Source organism: Poecilia reticulata, linkage group LG16 (assembly GCF_000633615.1).
Source record: "Poecilia reticulata strain Guanapo linkage group LG16, Guppy_female_1.0+MT, whole genome shotgun sequence".
Taxonomy (NCBI): Eukaryota; Metazoa; Chordata; class Actinopteri; order Cyprinodontiformes; family Poeciliidae; genus Poecilia; species Poecilia reticulata.
The window spans coordinates 28502560-28519140 of NC_024346.1; the positions used below are offsets into that span (position 1 = coordinate 28502560).

The window sequence follows — 16581 nt, forward strand, 5'->3', positions numbered from 1 at the left end:
GCCCGGGCTACCCCCCTTTTTAATGTCTGGAATATTTCATTCCTTTCCATATTCAGGAAGGCCCACCAGTATCTCTATCAGTCTGAAAATGCTCCATTTAGTTACTATCTGCTAGAGTGGGGAAGTGAGATGCCCTTATTCTGAGTCTATTAAACCTCAATTCTATCTCATCTTATCTACCTAATCTCTGTGTCTTATTGACCATGAAGTTTATCTGTAATCTCCCTTTACTCTTATTATCTCGCAACACTGTAGGTCTATTTTCCGGCGCTGCTGTATTTTTGCGAGCAACAGAGGAAGAATCATTTAGTTGTACACACGGTTCTCATTCAGCTGTGTAATGGAATGTGTATAAACCGCGCAGTATAGCAGTATAGAAATGTATTTGGCCCCCCTCTCTTGCTTTCTCTCACGCCGTCTTCATTTGCCTCGGCAGAAGCTTTTAACGCCGTTCATACAAGCTTCCCCTCACCCCACACCGCCCCACCTCGCCTTGATGCCGTGATATTTATCTCCTGGTATCATCCTCAGCGATGGTGGACTCATCGAGTCACTTCACGCCTCACTTCACTGCTCTGCGAATCAGCAGAAGGCATCAGATAAGATCATAAAACTGTATCCTCATTTAAAAAAGCGGCACTCGGCCCTCCGCAGCGTCTATTAGAGAGCCGGCCGCTAATTCTTTTTCATGTCCGGGGCTCCTGCCGACGCCGGATTCTACAAAGGAGTAATTTATAAGACTAATGAAAAGAGCAAGCGGTTTGTGGACATCAGGGGGGGTCCCCACTTTTTTTTTTTTTTTTTATGAGGGAAGAAAGAGAAACGGGAAGAGGCCCGCCGGCCCCGTGATTTTCTGAGCTGAAATTATTGCTTTATTAAAGCTGAAGGGTCCAGCCGCCCTCCTGCAACAAGAACAAACACTGAGAGGCTTGTAGAGGAGATGAGTGCGCCCTGTTGGAGTGATGAAGACACAGGACTCAGGTGACAAGAGGGACATGAAATGCATCACCAGTTGACTCTACTGCTTCTTTTTTTGCAAGAAATTTAGCAAGGTTCTGTATAAAAAGAAGCTTTCTAGAAAACTCTGAAAATGGGTTTGGGATTTTTTTTATATTTAAGTATGGAAAAAGAAAGTCTAGAATAGTAAAATGTAATTTCTTGACTAAATCCCTTGAACCGTTGTCTGAAAGTTGTTTCCTTCCTCCCTTCTTTGCTTCACTGTGTCCTTCCTTCCTCCTTTATGTCCTTGTGTGTTTATACCAGTTCCACATCCTTTCTTACTTATTTTCTTCTTTTTGTCCCCGTTTCAGCCTAGTCCCCTGCCTTTCTTTCCTTCATAGTTTTCTTTTCTTTCCATTATTGTTTACTTCTTTGTTGCATCTTTCCCTATTTAACCTTCCTTCTTACCCTTTTCTGTCCTTTGTGTCCTTCCTTTCTCCTTTCCCTGTGACTCTTTCCAATTTTACTTTCTTTCCTTTCTTCCTTGTGTTATTTCTTTCGTTCTTCTTCCATGCTTTCCTCACTGCCTTTCTTTCCTTCCTTCTTTGTATAAATTCTTTGTTCTTTTGTGTCCTCCCATATTCCTTTACTTGTATTTGTTTTCCTATAGTCCTTCCTTCCTTCCTTCCTTTCTTTAATATTTCTTCCTTCCTTGTGTTCTACTTTCTTTCTTGCATTTGTTTTCTTTTTTCTCAGTTCCTTGTGCCCTTCCTTCCTTGCTTTCTTCCTTGTGTCAGTCTCTAGTTGATGCAGGTTCCAAACATGAAAGCTGCCTGTAATGTAAAGATTCACAAGAAGTTATTATCTTACAATTTGTAGCACTCTAGAAACTGAGGTCTGGAAAACTATGGAACGTTTGTTTTTGATAAAATGTGTAGAAACTGTGTTAAAATTACTTTTTTTTTTTGGTATATAAAAACTGCACTACTGCCACTAAAAGCTCCATTTCTGATATGGTTCCTCCTTTATAAATATAATAAAAAGCTAATTTTGTCCTTTGTCCCTTATTTCATTCTTTTAGAAACAAACTAAAACTCATCGTGTTTCATCATTTTTCTTTTTTATGGTAATTCCCAGAGAAAAAAAGAAAAGAAAAACACACCGCAGACATGTTTTCAAGACACAGAAATGTGTGCAAGATGCACCATTATCTTAATAACATTCAAAAGCCGGGTGAGATGCCCCCCCCTTTAAAAACTAATACAATTCAGGTAGCAGTACAGTAATTCCATCAACAGCAATTGATTGAAGCCAAAAATTGTAATATGCAAATACCAAAAAGAGATGTACAGCTACGAGCAAAACTCTGAAATCATTTAGATTTAAAGAAATAATATTGCACAGAGAGAGGGAGAGAGGGGGGAAAAGAAAAAATTAATCACACGGAAAAGTGTCTCCTTTAAGATTGCACTGGTGTATTACCCGGAGGCATGGAATGTAAATGGAAAATCAACATTGTACCCTGTGATAAGGCTAACAAATTAATAAAAGTATTTTCTTTTTTTCTTTCCCCCTCCCATGCTGATGCCTGTATGAAAAGTCTAAAGGATCTTTTCCCCCCCCTCTCCATCTGTGAGGTTTTGTTTTGCAGGTAGAAGGATTAACATCAGGCTCACCTTGGCTACGTGTCAACTCGCTTCTCTCACCAGCACGCCGTTCACAAAGGGCTTCAGCTGCAGCTATAGTGGAAAGACTTTGTGAAATATTGCAACAAAAAAACATATTTTTTATTGTCTGCACCTGAACTAAACGCCTGAACGTAGATGGAGAGCGTAGAGTTAGGAGTTGCATGTGAATGGATTGGATTGCAAGAAACAGAGAAGCAGAAGTTCTTTATTTATTCTTGAAAGCCTGAAGGATGTGATGAAACTTCTGAACATTTCCCCCTTATGTGTGTGTGCGTGTGTGTGTGCGTGTGTGTTCCCTTAGGTCCTCTGGAGGATGGCCTCGAGGAAGAAGAGGAGGAGTGCGTCTCGGAGGAGAACGAGCTCCTGGCCAAAGACGAGTTCTCGGTGGAGGAGAACTTCACGGCCGAGTTTGAGAGCGAGAACATGAACTGCGAAGACATGGAGTACTTCTGCAACAAAGGTGAGAGGGGGTGGATATTAAGCATAACGCTGACTCCAAAACCCTAAAAGTTAACTTAAAACTTGCTCAAATATTCCTGGCGGAGCTTGTAGGCGTTTGAGAGTCATTCCTTGAGTCCTGATATTTGATTCCGGGAGCGACGGTTTGATCTGAGAGGAAGATGGCCTCCCCCCCTTTTTAAAATTTGCTTGAAAAATTAGTTTTGACAATGATAGCACTGTGAGGTTTGACTGTGGTATATACCGGGCCAACAAGAGGCCTTGCGCACGCTCGCCAGCACCTGCCGCTGCTCCGAGGTCCAGCACTTTAAAGCGCCGCGGCGTCGCCAAGCGCGCTCCGGTCCTCTTTGAACTGCAATTCAATTAGATTGCCTCTTTGTGTGTTTGTTTCATTTCAGTCACACCTTGCCATCACAGGAGCTAATTTGCGGTCTGCTTCGGGTTACAGTGTGAAGATGACAGGCTCCCCCCTTACCATCCCACCCCGTATCCCAGCCGAACCTTCCTCTTCGTACCCTCGGGTTGTGTGGCACTCGCTGGCCCCAGGTGGGCCCCTCTCCCCCGCTCTTGTTGGCACACGAAACCCTCAAATTTGACTTTTTAATGAAGAACCGGTGCTTTGAATGTCTGCCCCTTCGTTCGTTTTTCAAAGGAAACATTTTGTTTAGAGCTATTTCTTCCACACTTCTAAACTGATGTGCCTCGTGGGATTACATTAGTCGGGACAAAACAAATCTTTCATGTTTCGGGTAGGCTTCGCCCCAGTAATCGTATCAATACCGTTTTTCTTTTGTTCTCGGGGGAGGGCGAAAAAGTTGCAATTGTTTAGAAATTGCAATTACTGGCGACGTCTCGGTTGTTTCGCCCCGTTTCTTTGTCTTCCTCGTATTGTACCCTTCCTTAAACTTCAAAGTACAACGCAATGAGCCTCCAATATACCCAATAGCCATGAAATAGATGGGTGCTGTATACAACGGCGGCTGCAGTGGTTGAGCGGGGCAAAAAAAAGTAGAAAAGTCCCGGAAATCTTCAAAGAACCTTGAAAGAGCCGCTTGATACTCCCTTTGTTTTGATAAAACCTCCCAAAACTAGGACTCAAATCTTCTTTCCGTGTTTTTTTTTTTTTTTTTTTTTTATAAACTCAACACTACACAGCAATCCCAAATGTCAAATACTTCTTTCCATGGGCATTGGGAATCTGTTTTTGTCACACACAAGCCTTAGCAGTCAGATTGTTTTGTATTACTTCCCTATCTAAGCTTACAGTAGCTAAGTCCCCCCATTGCCTCCTAAGACCTAAGTGATGTACTATCCACTGCTCGGTTCTCCGCGTGCCAAACTCTGTGCTATCTTCAGGTGTAGCCGCACCCTTCCTCCCTTATGATCCTTTCCTCAATTAGATCTGTATAAAACTAATGTCATAGTGGCTTAAATTTACCCCACTTATGTGAAATTGCTGCGAATTAAACAGGATGCAATCCTGGCTGCATTAAATGGTTTAAGTGTGTTATTCCTCGACTATAGAAAGGAGAGAGAGAGAGAGAGAGAGAGAGAGAGCCCTTGATTAACTAAACCCTCTCAAATGCGATGGCATGCTGTAATTAGCCCTGTGCGGACTTGAACGTGGGTTTTAAGGCAGCCACTCATCCCATGGCCTTTATCTCCGGCTGCTTCCCCGAGAATAAGGTCTCCCGTGTGAGGTTCCTCCACTGAGCAGCGGCTCTCCGGTCTTAGCTTAGCCTTGTATCTGTGTAGTCACTCTCTGAAATGGGCTTGTCAGGGGGACCTAAAACCTCCATTAAAAGTTTCAGTCCATAATAGGTATTAAAAAGCTGTAGGAACACAAAGAGGAGTACAAATTTTCATTAACATATGAAGCACTTATTAACTTTGATCAGAGAGCGGTGAAGAAGCAAAGCCGCTTAAAGGCGCAAAGGTCAGGAAGTTGAATGCCACCAAAGACTCAGCCATTTTGCCTTACCCTCGCAGAAAAAGGGGACTCCCCTAGATAAGTGTGCGGAGCACCTTGACGTCCCGTTTGTGGTCTGAGGCCGGGGAACCTTGAAGTCTCTTCATGGTTGAGTCCTTCATTGTGCCTTGCTCTCTCATGGGATTTTTGAGGCCATTGACATATCAGCGCTCATTTCTTCCAGACCTTCCCAAAGTCACTTCCAGAAGTTGCATCTTGGTTTTCTGTGAATCTCTTCACCTCATCACCGGCTGCTTATGCTCCAATACATCTACATATGAGATCTTTGTTTTTCCCTTTTAACCTCTGTACAGTGGCTTGCAACAGTATCCACACTTCTTCAACATTCATTTTTCACATTTTCTCACGTTGCAAGCACAAACATCAATGTATTTCATTGCCTTTTGATTAGAGATGCATTGATTGATATTAATATCTGTGTCGGCCCCGATACTGAAATCAAATTCAGGGTGTCTGTGCCTGATCCATAAGGACGGATCTGTTCAGTTAAATTATATGCTTTGTGCTCTGAGAGACATAATGCTTTATTAGTTATTTTACATTATATTTAGAATTTGTAATTGAATTTTCTGAACCATTTCAAAGAAGATTTGTTGCAGTTTATTTTTTACATGTTTGAACAAGGTGGTACAACTATTGTTTTTGTCTCAGTTTTCTGAACAGATTAAAGTTGTGTTGTTTTTTTACATGTTTGTCCAAGCTTGTGAAATTGTTAGTGTATTTCAGTGAGTTGTACTGGGGCAGAGTTATCAAATAAGTTTGCAATTCAATATATTTATGTCTTTGGTTTTTTTGGGGGGTTTTTTTTTAAGAAAAGAAATGGTTTAAGTCAATCTGGCACTGTTTTTCTGCATCGGATTAGTATCGGCTGATGCTAAACCTCGGATATCAGCGTCTGTATCTGAAGTGAAAAAAGCAGATCGGTGCATCTGTACTTTAATGAAAGACCAACACAATGTGGAATATTAGGAAGTGGAAGGAAAAAAAATGGAAGCATGATTTTCAATTTTATTTTTACTTTTTATTTTATTCAAAATGTGAAAAGTTTATATATTCAGACAGTTTTTTAGCAACAGTGAGACACGGTAGTGGCAGCGTCATGTTGTGTGGATGCTTTTCTTTAGCAGAAACAAGGACACTGGTCAAAGTTGATGGTAAGATGAGTGTAGACTAATACAGTCAGCAAAAAAACAAGAGATCAGGACAGAGGTTCACCTTCTAGCGGCTTAAATCAAAGTGTATTTGTGTGTTCAAATGGCCTAGTCATAGTTCAACACTACATCAAAATAACTATTCTGAGGCAAAAGTTGAGAGTAAATGCTCTCCCCAAAGGATTTGAAACTGTAATTGCAGCTACAACCATATTAAAACTGTTTGCTGTATCATTTTTATTTAGTTATACAATACCTTATGTCAGTCATATTCAGTCCCAATAAAATACGTCAAAGTTTGGGACCTATTTTGATAACGATTGTGGAGAGGTTAAAGGAGTTGTTTCTGTAAATTGGAGAATATTTCAAAATATATTCACTGCCTTCGATTTGCTTAAATCATCTTCAATTAATTAGCACATTTTCGTCAAGCCATGGCAATTAATTGCGTTAATTGTGACACAAACCCGCGTTTATTAAAGTCCAACCTCAAGAAGTTTTTGCAGTGAAAGTCTTTGTCGCCTCTAAAGATGTCTGCTGTGCTTCAAATGCTGTGCTCAAAACAGCTGGGGGAAAACGGATCAGCACCCCGTGGAGAGCAAACACGTTTTAACGTACATGGCATTTTAAAGAAAGCCTGTCCGCCTCTCAAAGTCGCGAAGACAAATGGACTAACATATAAAGAAATAACCTTTCTTCTCTCAGGTGATTAAACAAGAATCTTACCTGAAACAAGTTCCCCTCAATTTCACATTTATGGGAGCTTTTTCTGTTTGTGAAAAAGCGTGCAGATCAACACACACACACACACACACATACACACGACTCCACAGCTAAGATTTACTCCCCGCTGAAAGAGCCAGGCTCTGGAATTGTGAAAAAGACTCCTTTTCAGTGGCAGATTTTTTTTTCCTCCTTCTTTTTTTCTTTTACTGAAACTGTGAAATTTCACCTTGCTGGTTTACCCCCCGTTTTATTGCTGGCTATATGTGGAGTTCAGCACAGGATGTTGCCACAAGCTGTTCCCTTTGAGCGGTCCAAGTCTTGTCTGATGACAAATGACTTCCCATCTCGGCTGTGACAGTAAATTTACATGTCACTTCATGTGTCTCATTTCCTCTGTGTAAAAAAAAAAAAACCTTTTTGGGAAGTCGTATTCCATGATTTTATTTTTTATTTTTTGCCCTCAGACTGCCTGATTTTTATTGTCGCTCCCTGTGTGTCAGGATATATCAATAACAACTAAACGTGAACGCTTGCGCTCCCATGCGCCGTCCTCTACAAACGATAGGAATTCCAATGGGGTGGAAACATTTTATCAGAGCAGAAGCGATAGGTGAAAGCAAGGGCTGCAGGACTTTTGGCGTAGCGGATGAAAAACCCACCTTGACCCCTCAATATCCTCTCTGTGAGGAAATTCGCTCGCTTCAGTCGGAGGCATGAAGCAGGGCAGGGAGAGAGTCCCAGAATTAATTAGTCTTTGTGTAACGCAGTAGTAATCAGAATCTCCAGCAACACAGGAGGAAAGATCGCCTTTCACAGCTGCCAGTGCCCGGAATGGTAAATGTGGAATTTTTAATGCACAGTTGATGCTGGAGAATATGGGGAAATGCTAATTTGCGGCGCGATAAGATGAATCGAGTCATCCCTTTAGCCCCATTTGACTCAGTGGAGGAAATTAATCATTAATGTTTGTTAAGTATGACAATCTAACTGGGCCAGATCTACATGCTCAAAGACTGAGGCAGAACGAGATAAAGGCCCGGGCTGCAGACGGGGAGGAAAACTGCCAGATTCTGTAATGATGGGAATTTATTGGCATTTAAAGAGACAGTGCCAAGGCATTTCTCTAATAGCCTCCCTCCGTTGGAGTGCTGTGCCCGCCACAAATTGCATGGCAATTCCAAACCCCCACTTTGTTTTTCTTTTTTTTCTTTTTTTGTCAGATAGCAGAGAAGTCTTACAGCTATGCTTGACTTTAGTGATAAAATGTTGCTTTCTGGAATTGACTTCATCTGTTGCGGCATAATCTGCATCGACATGGCAGCATCCCGTATCAGAGGCGGAAGGAGGGGGGAACAGCAGTCCTCCAATCAAATGTCCTGAAATCACGACCCAGCTACAGCGACGGGTTTAGAAAGTGTGTGTAGGTTCAAATAATAAAGCCAAAAACTCCAGAGTACATACCTTAAGGGTATAGCTCAGATTTGTTTCATGTAAAGTTCTGTGATATTATCAGTAATAGTTCCCTTACCTGAAGTGGACAGATATTTTATCCAGGGGTGCACCGATTACAGTTTTATTGATTACCAAGCTTTAAAAAACCTGACCTGCAAATTCAGATTTTGAAATGTTGCTAAATATAAGCAAGAAAGTCACTGAGTTGGTAACAGTGGGGTGGCTATGAGATCGGTGGACATGATCATCTAAAGCAGAGACCTCAACTGTTAGCCCTTTGAATCGTTCTGGGGATCTCTTCACTTTTCTACAAACTTGCTGCAAAATGACATCTTTCTCTAAGAAGCAACAGCTCGCATTACGACATTAGCTTTGACATTAGCCAAAATAATTTATTGTGATACATTGCCGTTGCGACCGTTCTTTAGAATCTGTGGTCGGGATTAGAGAGCTCTGAGCTCCTTAAAGTCACACACGACAGATTGACATTTTTCAAGGGCTTTTCTGAGCAGAGACAAAGCTAAAAGGGAGAGGAAAAGCCAATATGACTTTGTTGCTACCTTGCTCGAGGAATTGTTTGTGTAAATCGCCTATAAGCTTATTGACCCGAATGCGTGGCCCGCTGCGTGCGGCTGTGATTTGGCTGGAGAGCCGTCCTTTGATGGAGCAGCGATAGGGCTGATTTTAACAGCTCACTGGCTCCTCTTCCATGCCCGCCAACCCAGAACACAGCGGGCCGCTCTAGCTCGCCTTGCCTCCCCGGCCCCTCCCCCCGTCCCTCCTGCCCTCCTTAGTCTTCCTCCACTCATCCTTAAATGCGACCATTCGATCCGAATTGTGAAAGGGGGCCTGAGCCAGACGTAAATTACAGTCGATAATGTCGAGGAAGATCATTGACAATCTGTCTTCTTTGATAACACCGCAGAGGGTTTCATTTCGAATTATGAAACAAGGCAGAGTCTCGATTACTTAGAGCAGAAATGAAATGGAGCACCTCAATCAGTTGGTTCATATCAGATGGATCTTTAAAAATGTTAAACTGCAGCTGCGAAATAGTGGAATGCTGCTGCAGCGTTTCTTCCACTTCTCTGCTTTTTTTTTTTTCTTTTTTCCTACAGACATTTGTGCCCGGAAACTTCATCAAAGCCTTGTGACATTGTTCCCTGTGAGGTTGCCTGGGCGATTGTGTTTAAAATGCACTGCAAACTGCATTAGATAGAAGGCAGAAAATCCTTAATCACTGCTTAATTAAGGAATCATCTTGTAGCTTCATTTCCCGGGCTGTAATTAAACACTTCCAATACGTTTCGTTACAGGGCTTAGCATGTTCGCCTGAGATCAAGGTAGTGCCTTTAATGTTATCTCACCAGCTCCTTTTTTTTTTTTTTTTCCCTGCAAACTCCGCTCCATTGGAAGGAACTGTGATACACGCCTTTGTTATGCTCATCATAATACGAGCCTGGTATGCTAAAGAGGATCTCCGGGCCCAACAATAAATAGTGGGGGGAATTGAGTTGAGTGGGCTCCTCGTTAATACACTGGGAGGAAGGAGGAGCGGCGGGAGAATTGCCAGCCCAGGCAGACACTTGTATAAGCAAAACTGGGTCATAGTGACCTCATGGACTGTAAGTAGGACATTTCTGAAGACTTCCCCTCAGTATCACTTTTTTTTTTTTTTTTACCAGTGCATCTCCTATTTTAGTGAGGCAGAAAGCTGACATCCTTTTGGCAACATTTGCTGCCTTCTTTGAAGTGAGCCATGTCAGGAAAAAAAAAAAAGCTAAACAAGCACAGTGTGAGTGCTTGATCTGGAGATGAACCAAACTGAGGATGGACAGTGTCCTGTGGGCTGTGGCACAGGAAGTGTGACACCACAAAGCTGGAAATCACAAACATAAAGTAAACAACCGATGATAAGCATTTATATAGCGACGGTTGCAGCATATCGAGCTGGTTCTCAGGTTGAAAAGAGTATATGTTTTCATCAATCTGCCCTGTTTATGGACACCACTGGTAAAGATGTGTAAACAGCATTCAAACAAATTTACATTTTATTGAAGTGACATATTGGCAGAAAAAAAACATATAATGTCAGTACTAAAAAGTCCCACATTTGGGAATATTTGTCTTAACCAAAATCACCACTAGCATGATTGGTACTCTTGAAAAATACCTTCAAAATACAGTAACAATCCATTTCCACAGGGTTTTTTCTCATGAAAACTGAAGATCCCCCTCTGAAAATACCTAGAATTGCAGATTTTAATAATTCCAACACTAAATTTTACTTAATATGTTTTAATATGTACAGTAGAAATCATCGCAGCACTACCGCAGGCGCTAATATCTACAATCTTCCTTAACTCTAACCCTAAATAGACATCGGTCTACTGTTAAATGGAACTGAGATATTTTCGTTGTTAGGGAGGCACAGCTGGAAAAAGCTGTTTCTGCTCAACCATAATAAACAAATCACGTTGAGTTTATTTTCAGTTTGCTGAGACTTTAACTGTAACTGTGTTTTCTGGTCAGATGAGATTCATATTGATCTTTTTTTGACAACTAGCTGTGGAGGGTTTGGTGTAAAATAGGATTGACAGGTGGAATACACTTTATGCCCACTGTCAAAAATAACAGAGGATATGAAATACTGTGGTTTTGTCCTATCTGCCAGAAGTCCTGGGAACTTTGTGAATATTCATGGCATTATGAGGTCCAAACTACAAACTACAAGGAGGGTTTAATCCTTCACTGTCACCCAAAAGCATTTGCATGCAAGTCAGTGCAGGTCCATGAGGACACCGGTGTTCTCCTGACAGCTAAAGGGCTATAAATGAACATCCAGTGACTTTAGGTTTACCAGACACCACAACTTTCTGAAGGATAATAATTCCAATTGTAAAGCCAAATCAACACAGAAATAGTTCCCCAGACAGTAAGTAAGCGTTCTTCTATGACCATCTCAGTCCTCAGACCTAAATGACCACTTTATGGTTAACTAAAGAAAGGAGAGGCTAACCAGCACTGTAGATGATCTACAGTGATCGTCTAAAACCAAATGGTCAAAGATCCGCCTCTCTGCACATTCCCATCTTATGAAATGCATAAAGGACAAAACTAAGTGGACGTTACACTACTGCAAAAAGATGACTGTATTTCAAGGCTTTCGACACATCTTTATCCAGGGTTCCAATAAATGGCACTGTCCGCATCCTTTTTCTGTGGAGAATGCATAAAGTAATCCATCGTTTTAATCCTGGCCTGCCTGTCCTTGACCGTTCACTATTGGGTTTAAAACATCAAAGGAGTGAAATAGATCTGGTGACAAAAGTGAAGGAAAATGTTCCACTACAAGCCATCAGCCGCCGCACGCCCCGAGCGAGTTTCGCAGTTCGGAGACACACTGTGCAGCCGCTGTGTCGGCCACATTGGATTTATTCAGAGCGCCACACTGGAGGCACCTCCTAAGCACTGATTTATGTTCCCATAAACTTTGAGCGCAAACTGTGCTTACTGTAGACATGCAAAAATAGATTTTATTTTTACAGTAAGTGTATCAGCGAGCGCTCAACAAGCCCTCCCGTTCGGCGCTACCGCCGCAGACTGTGTTTAACTCGGCCTTTTAGGTACTTACATCCTGCAGAGAGATACCCAAATATCCTTTAGCAGGGCGTGTGTGTGTGTGTGTGTGAGCCCCGAGACTGTAAATCAGCCCCCTACATCCTATAACACACATTCTAGCTTGCTCCACAATAGATCAAAGGGTAATAAATAGCCACCTCTCTCCCACACATTGCTTTCCTTCCTGTTCCACGGGGCTTCCTCCTGTCCCCGCAAGTCCTCCTGGGAAGGCCTTTCACACAGAAGTACACAGCTGGACCCGGTGAGCTCATCGCAGGCGCGCATGTACAAAGCTATACATAAGCGACAAACACACAATGGCTCAAATGTTGCAGGAAAGAGTTATAAAAGCAAGTGATTCTTGCTGGGACACGATCCAAAGTCCATAAGTGCGTACCCTCTGGAAGGGCAGAGCAGTCTATAATGCAAGCACTTAATTAAATTAGGTTTTTGAACATTAAATTTGTGGAGACGTTTGCTCTCATGTGTGCTTTGTGGGACTTATGTTTTTTTTTTTTTTTTTTTTTAACCTTTTGTAGGAGAAGAGGACGGCAACCGAGAAGCAGGAGATGTGGAAATGGAGGGCCAAGGAGAGAAGAGCAGGAATGCTGCTGCTGGGCCTGAAGAATGGGATGGTCCAAGTAAGAACAGCATCTCTATCACTTTATTGCCCTGCATGGTTTAAAGGAAAGATATTTTGGTGGTGATTAGGGTAAATGAACAGGGTGGGTGGGTTTTTAAGCAGGACTGCACATTAAATCAGAAATATATCGTTACACCTGATGGCTGATGGAGACCTCCAGGAGGCTAAAGGTCACAGAGAATGTTGGAACCACAGATAAAGAAGAGAGCAGCAAGGAACATGTTGATTTATCGCAACTGATATCATCATCATCATCATCATCAATAGTGACACCATCATAAGGTTTTCTAATGTAAATCCAGATTTATGATCAAAGTAAGAATCCACATTTTCTTTCGAGAAAGTGATTCATAAATCAACAACTTAAGTCCAGATTTGACCTGTCGGGTTTTTATTCTTAAATTTTTCAGATTAGAAATTAAAAATGGGTCATTTTCATTATTGTACAAAAAATATTTTGATTTAAAAAAATCTTATACTCTCTCACAGCGTAACAATAAACTCTCGATGATGCTACAAATCCACATATCACTGTTACCACTCGTGTTGGAGCAATTGTTTGAACATAGCAATAAAATGCTGTTAATGTTTAAAATATGACTGAATGAAATGATTTTCTACTGTTTAGCAGACCGGTAGCTTGTTTGATGACGTTTATCTTTTAGAGCAGTTTATTTTTGTGATGCTCTGACTGTTAGATTTATAGCCAAAACAACATTTTTTAAAAATAGTTTGACACTTTTTTTGCCATTTCAGTAAATGCCATAACATTTTAAGTCGTACCTTTAGCTTAGCATGGAGAGGAAGCTCCAAGAGAAGATGCTAACTTTGGCATCTTTAGAGGCTAACATTCAGCTGGATTCTTACAGTGTTATTTAATTTTTGGAGACCTAGCTTTGATGTGAAATATTTTTGATGTTTTAATATCAAAAGTCCTCTTTAAACTATAAACTGTTAAAATTAACTAAAGATTAATAAATAAGTTGGAAGTCAAGACTATTCAGTTATATTTGGTGATTTAAACAAGACACATTTTAGTGACTGCTCTACTTAAAAGAATCATATCATCCAGCCTAGATGCACTTTCTCCAAAATGTTTGTGGGAGAGACGGATAATAGAGGGAGCTAGATTGTTGCACGGCAATCGCTGTTCAGCCAAAGCCTGCACACACACTGCTGAACAGACAAAATATGACTCCTTTTACTGCATAAAATGACCTCCAGAATTTATTCCAGGTACATGAGTTTGTAAAAAAAAAGAGAGAGAGAGAAAGAGGGAGATGAAAAAGCGAGAGCTGTAAAAAAAAAAAAAAAAGTGGATTTGGGCAAGTTTTCCTCGCTAGCTCAAAGCCCCCTGGGGTGTGTATTTTATACTGACAGTGAATCAGTGTTATCGCACCTATCAGATAATGCATTTATCATTAAATTTCACATTTGCATTTAAATCTGGGGAAGGAAATGAGCATTGCTGGCTAAAGATAAGAGCGCTGGGACGACAGTAATAAACCATCACTGTGATCAGTCAGGAGACAGGGCTGAGGGGGTCAGCTCAGAACTATGGGGGCCGTGACAAAAAGAAGGCATCACAAGCGGCGGGAAGAAGAAAAAAGAAAAAAAAAAGTGCTTTTGGGCGAGAAAACGCTGAGCTTAAAAATACTACTGTGAAAGAGAAGGATGGATGTAGCATGACTGGATGTATGACTGGCTGTAATTATGCTTCCTCGTTCACTTAGTCATTAGAATGAGAATTAGGGGCTCAGAACCACGAGGCTGGACAGGCAGCTGGCAGGGAGGGAGAGAGGAAAGTTGGGATTTCATGGAAGACAAAGTGTCTCTTGTTTTTAGTGAGGGAAGTTAAACTCTGGAGGTAGTGATATGAGAGTTGATGCATATTTCATGTTTTACAAAAGCACAACATGTCTGGATCCAAGTTGTCAAAAACATCCTATGCTCTGTCCTAATCTGTGAAGAAAAAAATGACAACTGGCTGCATGAGTCTTTCGTTCTAGGGTTGCACCGATTGCAGTTTTCTGACGCATCGCTGGTGATCGATCTTTAAAAATCCTGAGGATTTTGGCTGATACTGTTTTTTTTGGGGGGGGAAATCCAGGGAGATTCCCCATTCATACTAAGGAAAGACACCCACACAGCATGATGCAGCCACCACCATGTTTCACTATGTGGTTGGTATGTTCAGGTTGATATGCAGTGTAGCATTGGATGTTGCAAGGAGGATGTAAAGTTTGATTTTGGTCTCATTTGACCAGAGTACCTCCTTCCATGCTGCTGTTTCTCCTACAGGGTTTGTTTCTAACTACAAGCAGCGCTTACTAATTGTAGGGCTAGGCATTTATTGTATCATTTATCATTTATTGTGATAAATTTCTTATCGTGATAAGAATTTTGATTTGTTGTTTTCACAATAAATTTCCATTTATAATGTTTTTAAAAAATCCTAAACAGTCCATATTGTCGGAATTGCTGTTTTTTTTACTGTTTTCTACACTTTTCTACACTTTTTTGTTCAGTGAGAGCATCAGTAAATATCAATAAAGTTGAAAATCTGATTAAAAGCATGTGTTGTACTGTGATAGAAATCATACTTTTTTATTTGACTGGTGTCCTAAAAATGAGCATTAAAAATGGTTTTAAAGAGCAGTATTTGTGGGGGTTTGATTGCTATGCCATGCAGTCAAAGACGTAAAGAGTTCCTCTCGCCACTCTAGTACCACAAAATACTGTGATAAAACTTTAAGTCCGTCTCTAATAGTTATTGTTTCAACAGTTTCAGTTCATAAATATTCCCTGACAAACCACTACCCGAAGACTGAATTATTCACAGGTGAAATGTAGGAATTTCTGCTACTAATTACAATTGTGCACTTTTCAGATTTTTATTCGCAAACTTTAAAAATCATGTCTCGTTTTCCTTCTGTTTTACCAAAATGCACTACTTTTTGTTGGTCCGTCACATAAGATCCCAATTAAATGCACTGGCGTTCGAGTAATGTGACAAAACGTGGCATGTTCAAGGGGTGTGAATACTTTTGCGGCTAGGTTATCGGTTCAACATCTCCCACTTGTTTGCTTGACATTTGTATTATGTACCGGCCGATTAATGAACGATGTACAGCGAGGCATTCACGCCCCTGCTGCGTTTTCTCAATGGGCCGGCGTAAAGTGGGCCGAAATTAATCTCGCCGCATAATAATGCCATTCACTCTCTCATCACTGCTGCCATGAAAGGTCATTTCCCTTTTTAATTTTTCCCATTGTGCCGGGAAAAGTCAGATGGGCATGTTATAATTTGAATAAAGGGGGGAGAATCAGACAATCAGATAGGGACATTTGAAATGACATGACTTCCTGTTTAAAGTGATTAAAAGCAAATTTATTTAGTTGGAGACTGTCTCCCCTTTAATCTCTTTGTAAATGTTCCGATAGTTTCGACATTCAGAAGTTCTTTGTTATTCTTTGGCTTAAGTTTAAGCAGCTGTGATTAGGATCACCAACAGATAATTTTTAATCACAGCGCGCGTGCGTGCATCTGAATGGGCCGTGTTAATGTCCGCCACATTAAAAGTGAGCGAAGCCTTTTAATGAGGTGGGCTGACTCGGAACAAGCCCACCTGCTTTGGTGACTCTATTGAAGCACCTCCATGCCCGTTTTCCCTTTTGCTGAGTAACAACAAAAGCCTTTTACAATCTACATCCTGTAATTGAACGCTCTTTTTTTTGTGTGTGTGTGTGTGTATGTGTGTGTGTGTGTGTGTGTGTATGTTCGCCGCATTTCATCTCTACTTTAGTAAGTCATGTCAAGTGCTGTCCACGATTGCCTCGTGTTCTCTGATTGTCTTTTCTGTGTGGAACGGTGGAGGAGCGAGCTGAATGAGTCACTATTAATCTGATAGC

General features: G+C 41.2%; 1 protein-coding gene across 2 annotated transcripts in view; it reads left to right on the forward strand.

The window, feature by feature from the left end:
* The window catches only part of zfpm2a (zinc finger protein, FOG family member 2a), a 164842-nt gene that overhangs the window by 40199 nt on the left and 108062 nt on the right, over positions 1-16581 (forward strand). For both annotated transcript variants that reach the window (XM_008431810.2, XM_008431811.2), the window contains exons 2-3: positions 2929-3087; positions 12566-12667. In XM_008431810.2, the coding sequence (XP_008430032.1) occupies positions 2929-3087; positions 12566-12667 (261 nt within the window). The remainder of the gene's footprint in view (positions 1-2928; positions 3088-12565; positions 12668-16581) is intronic.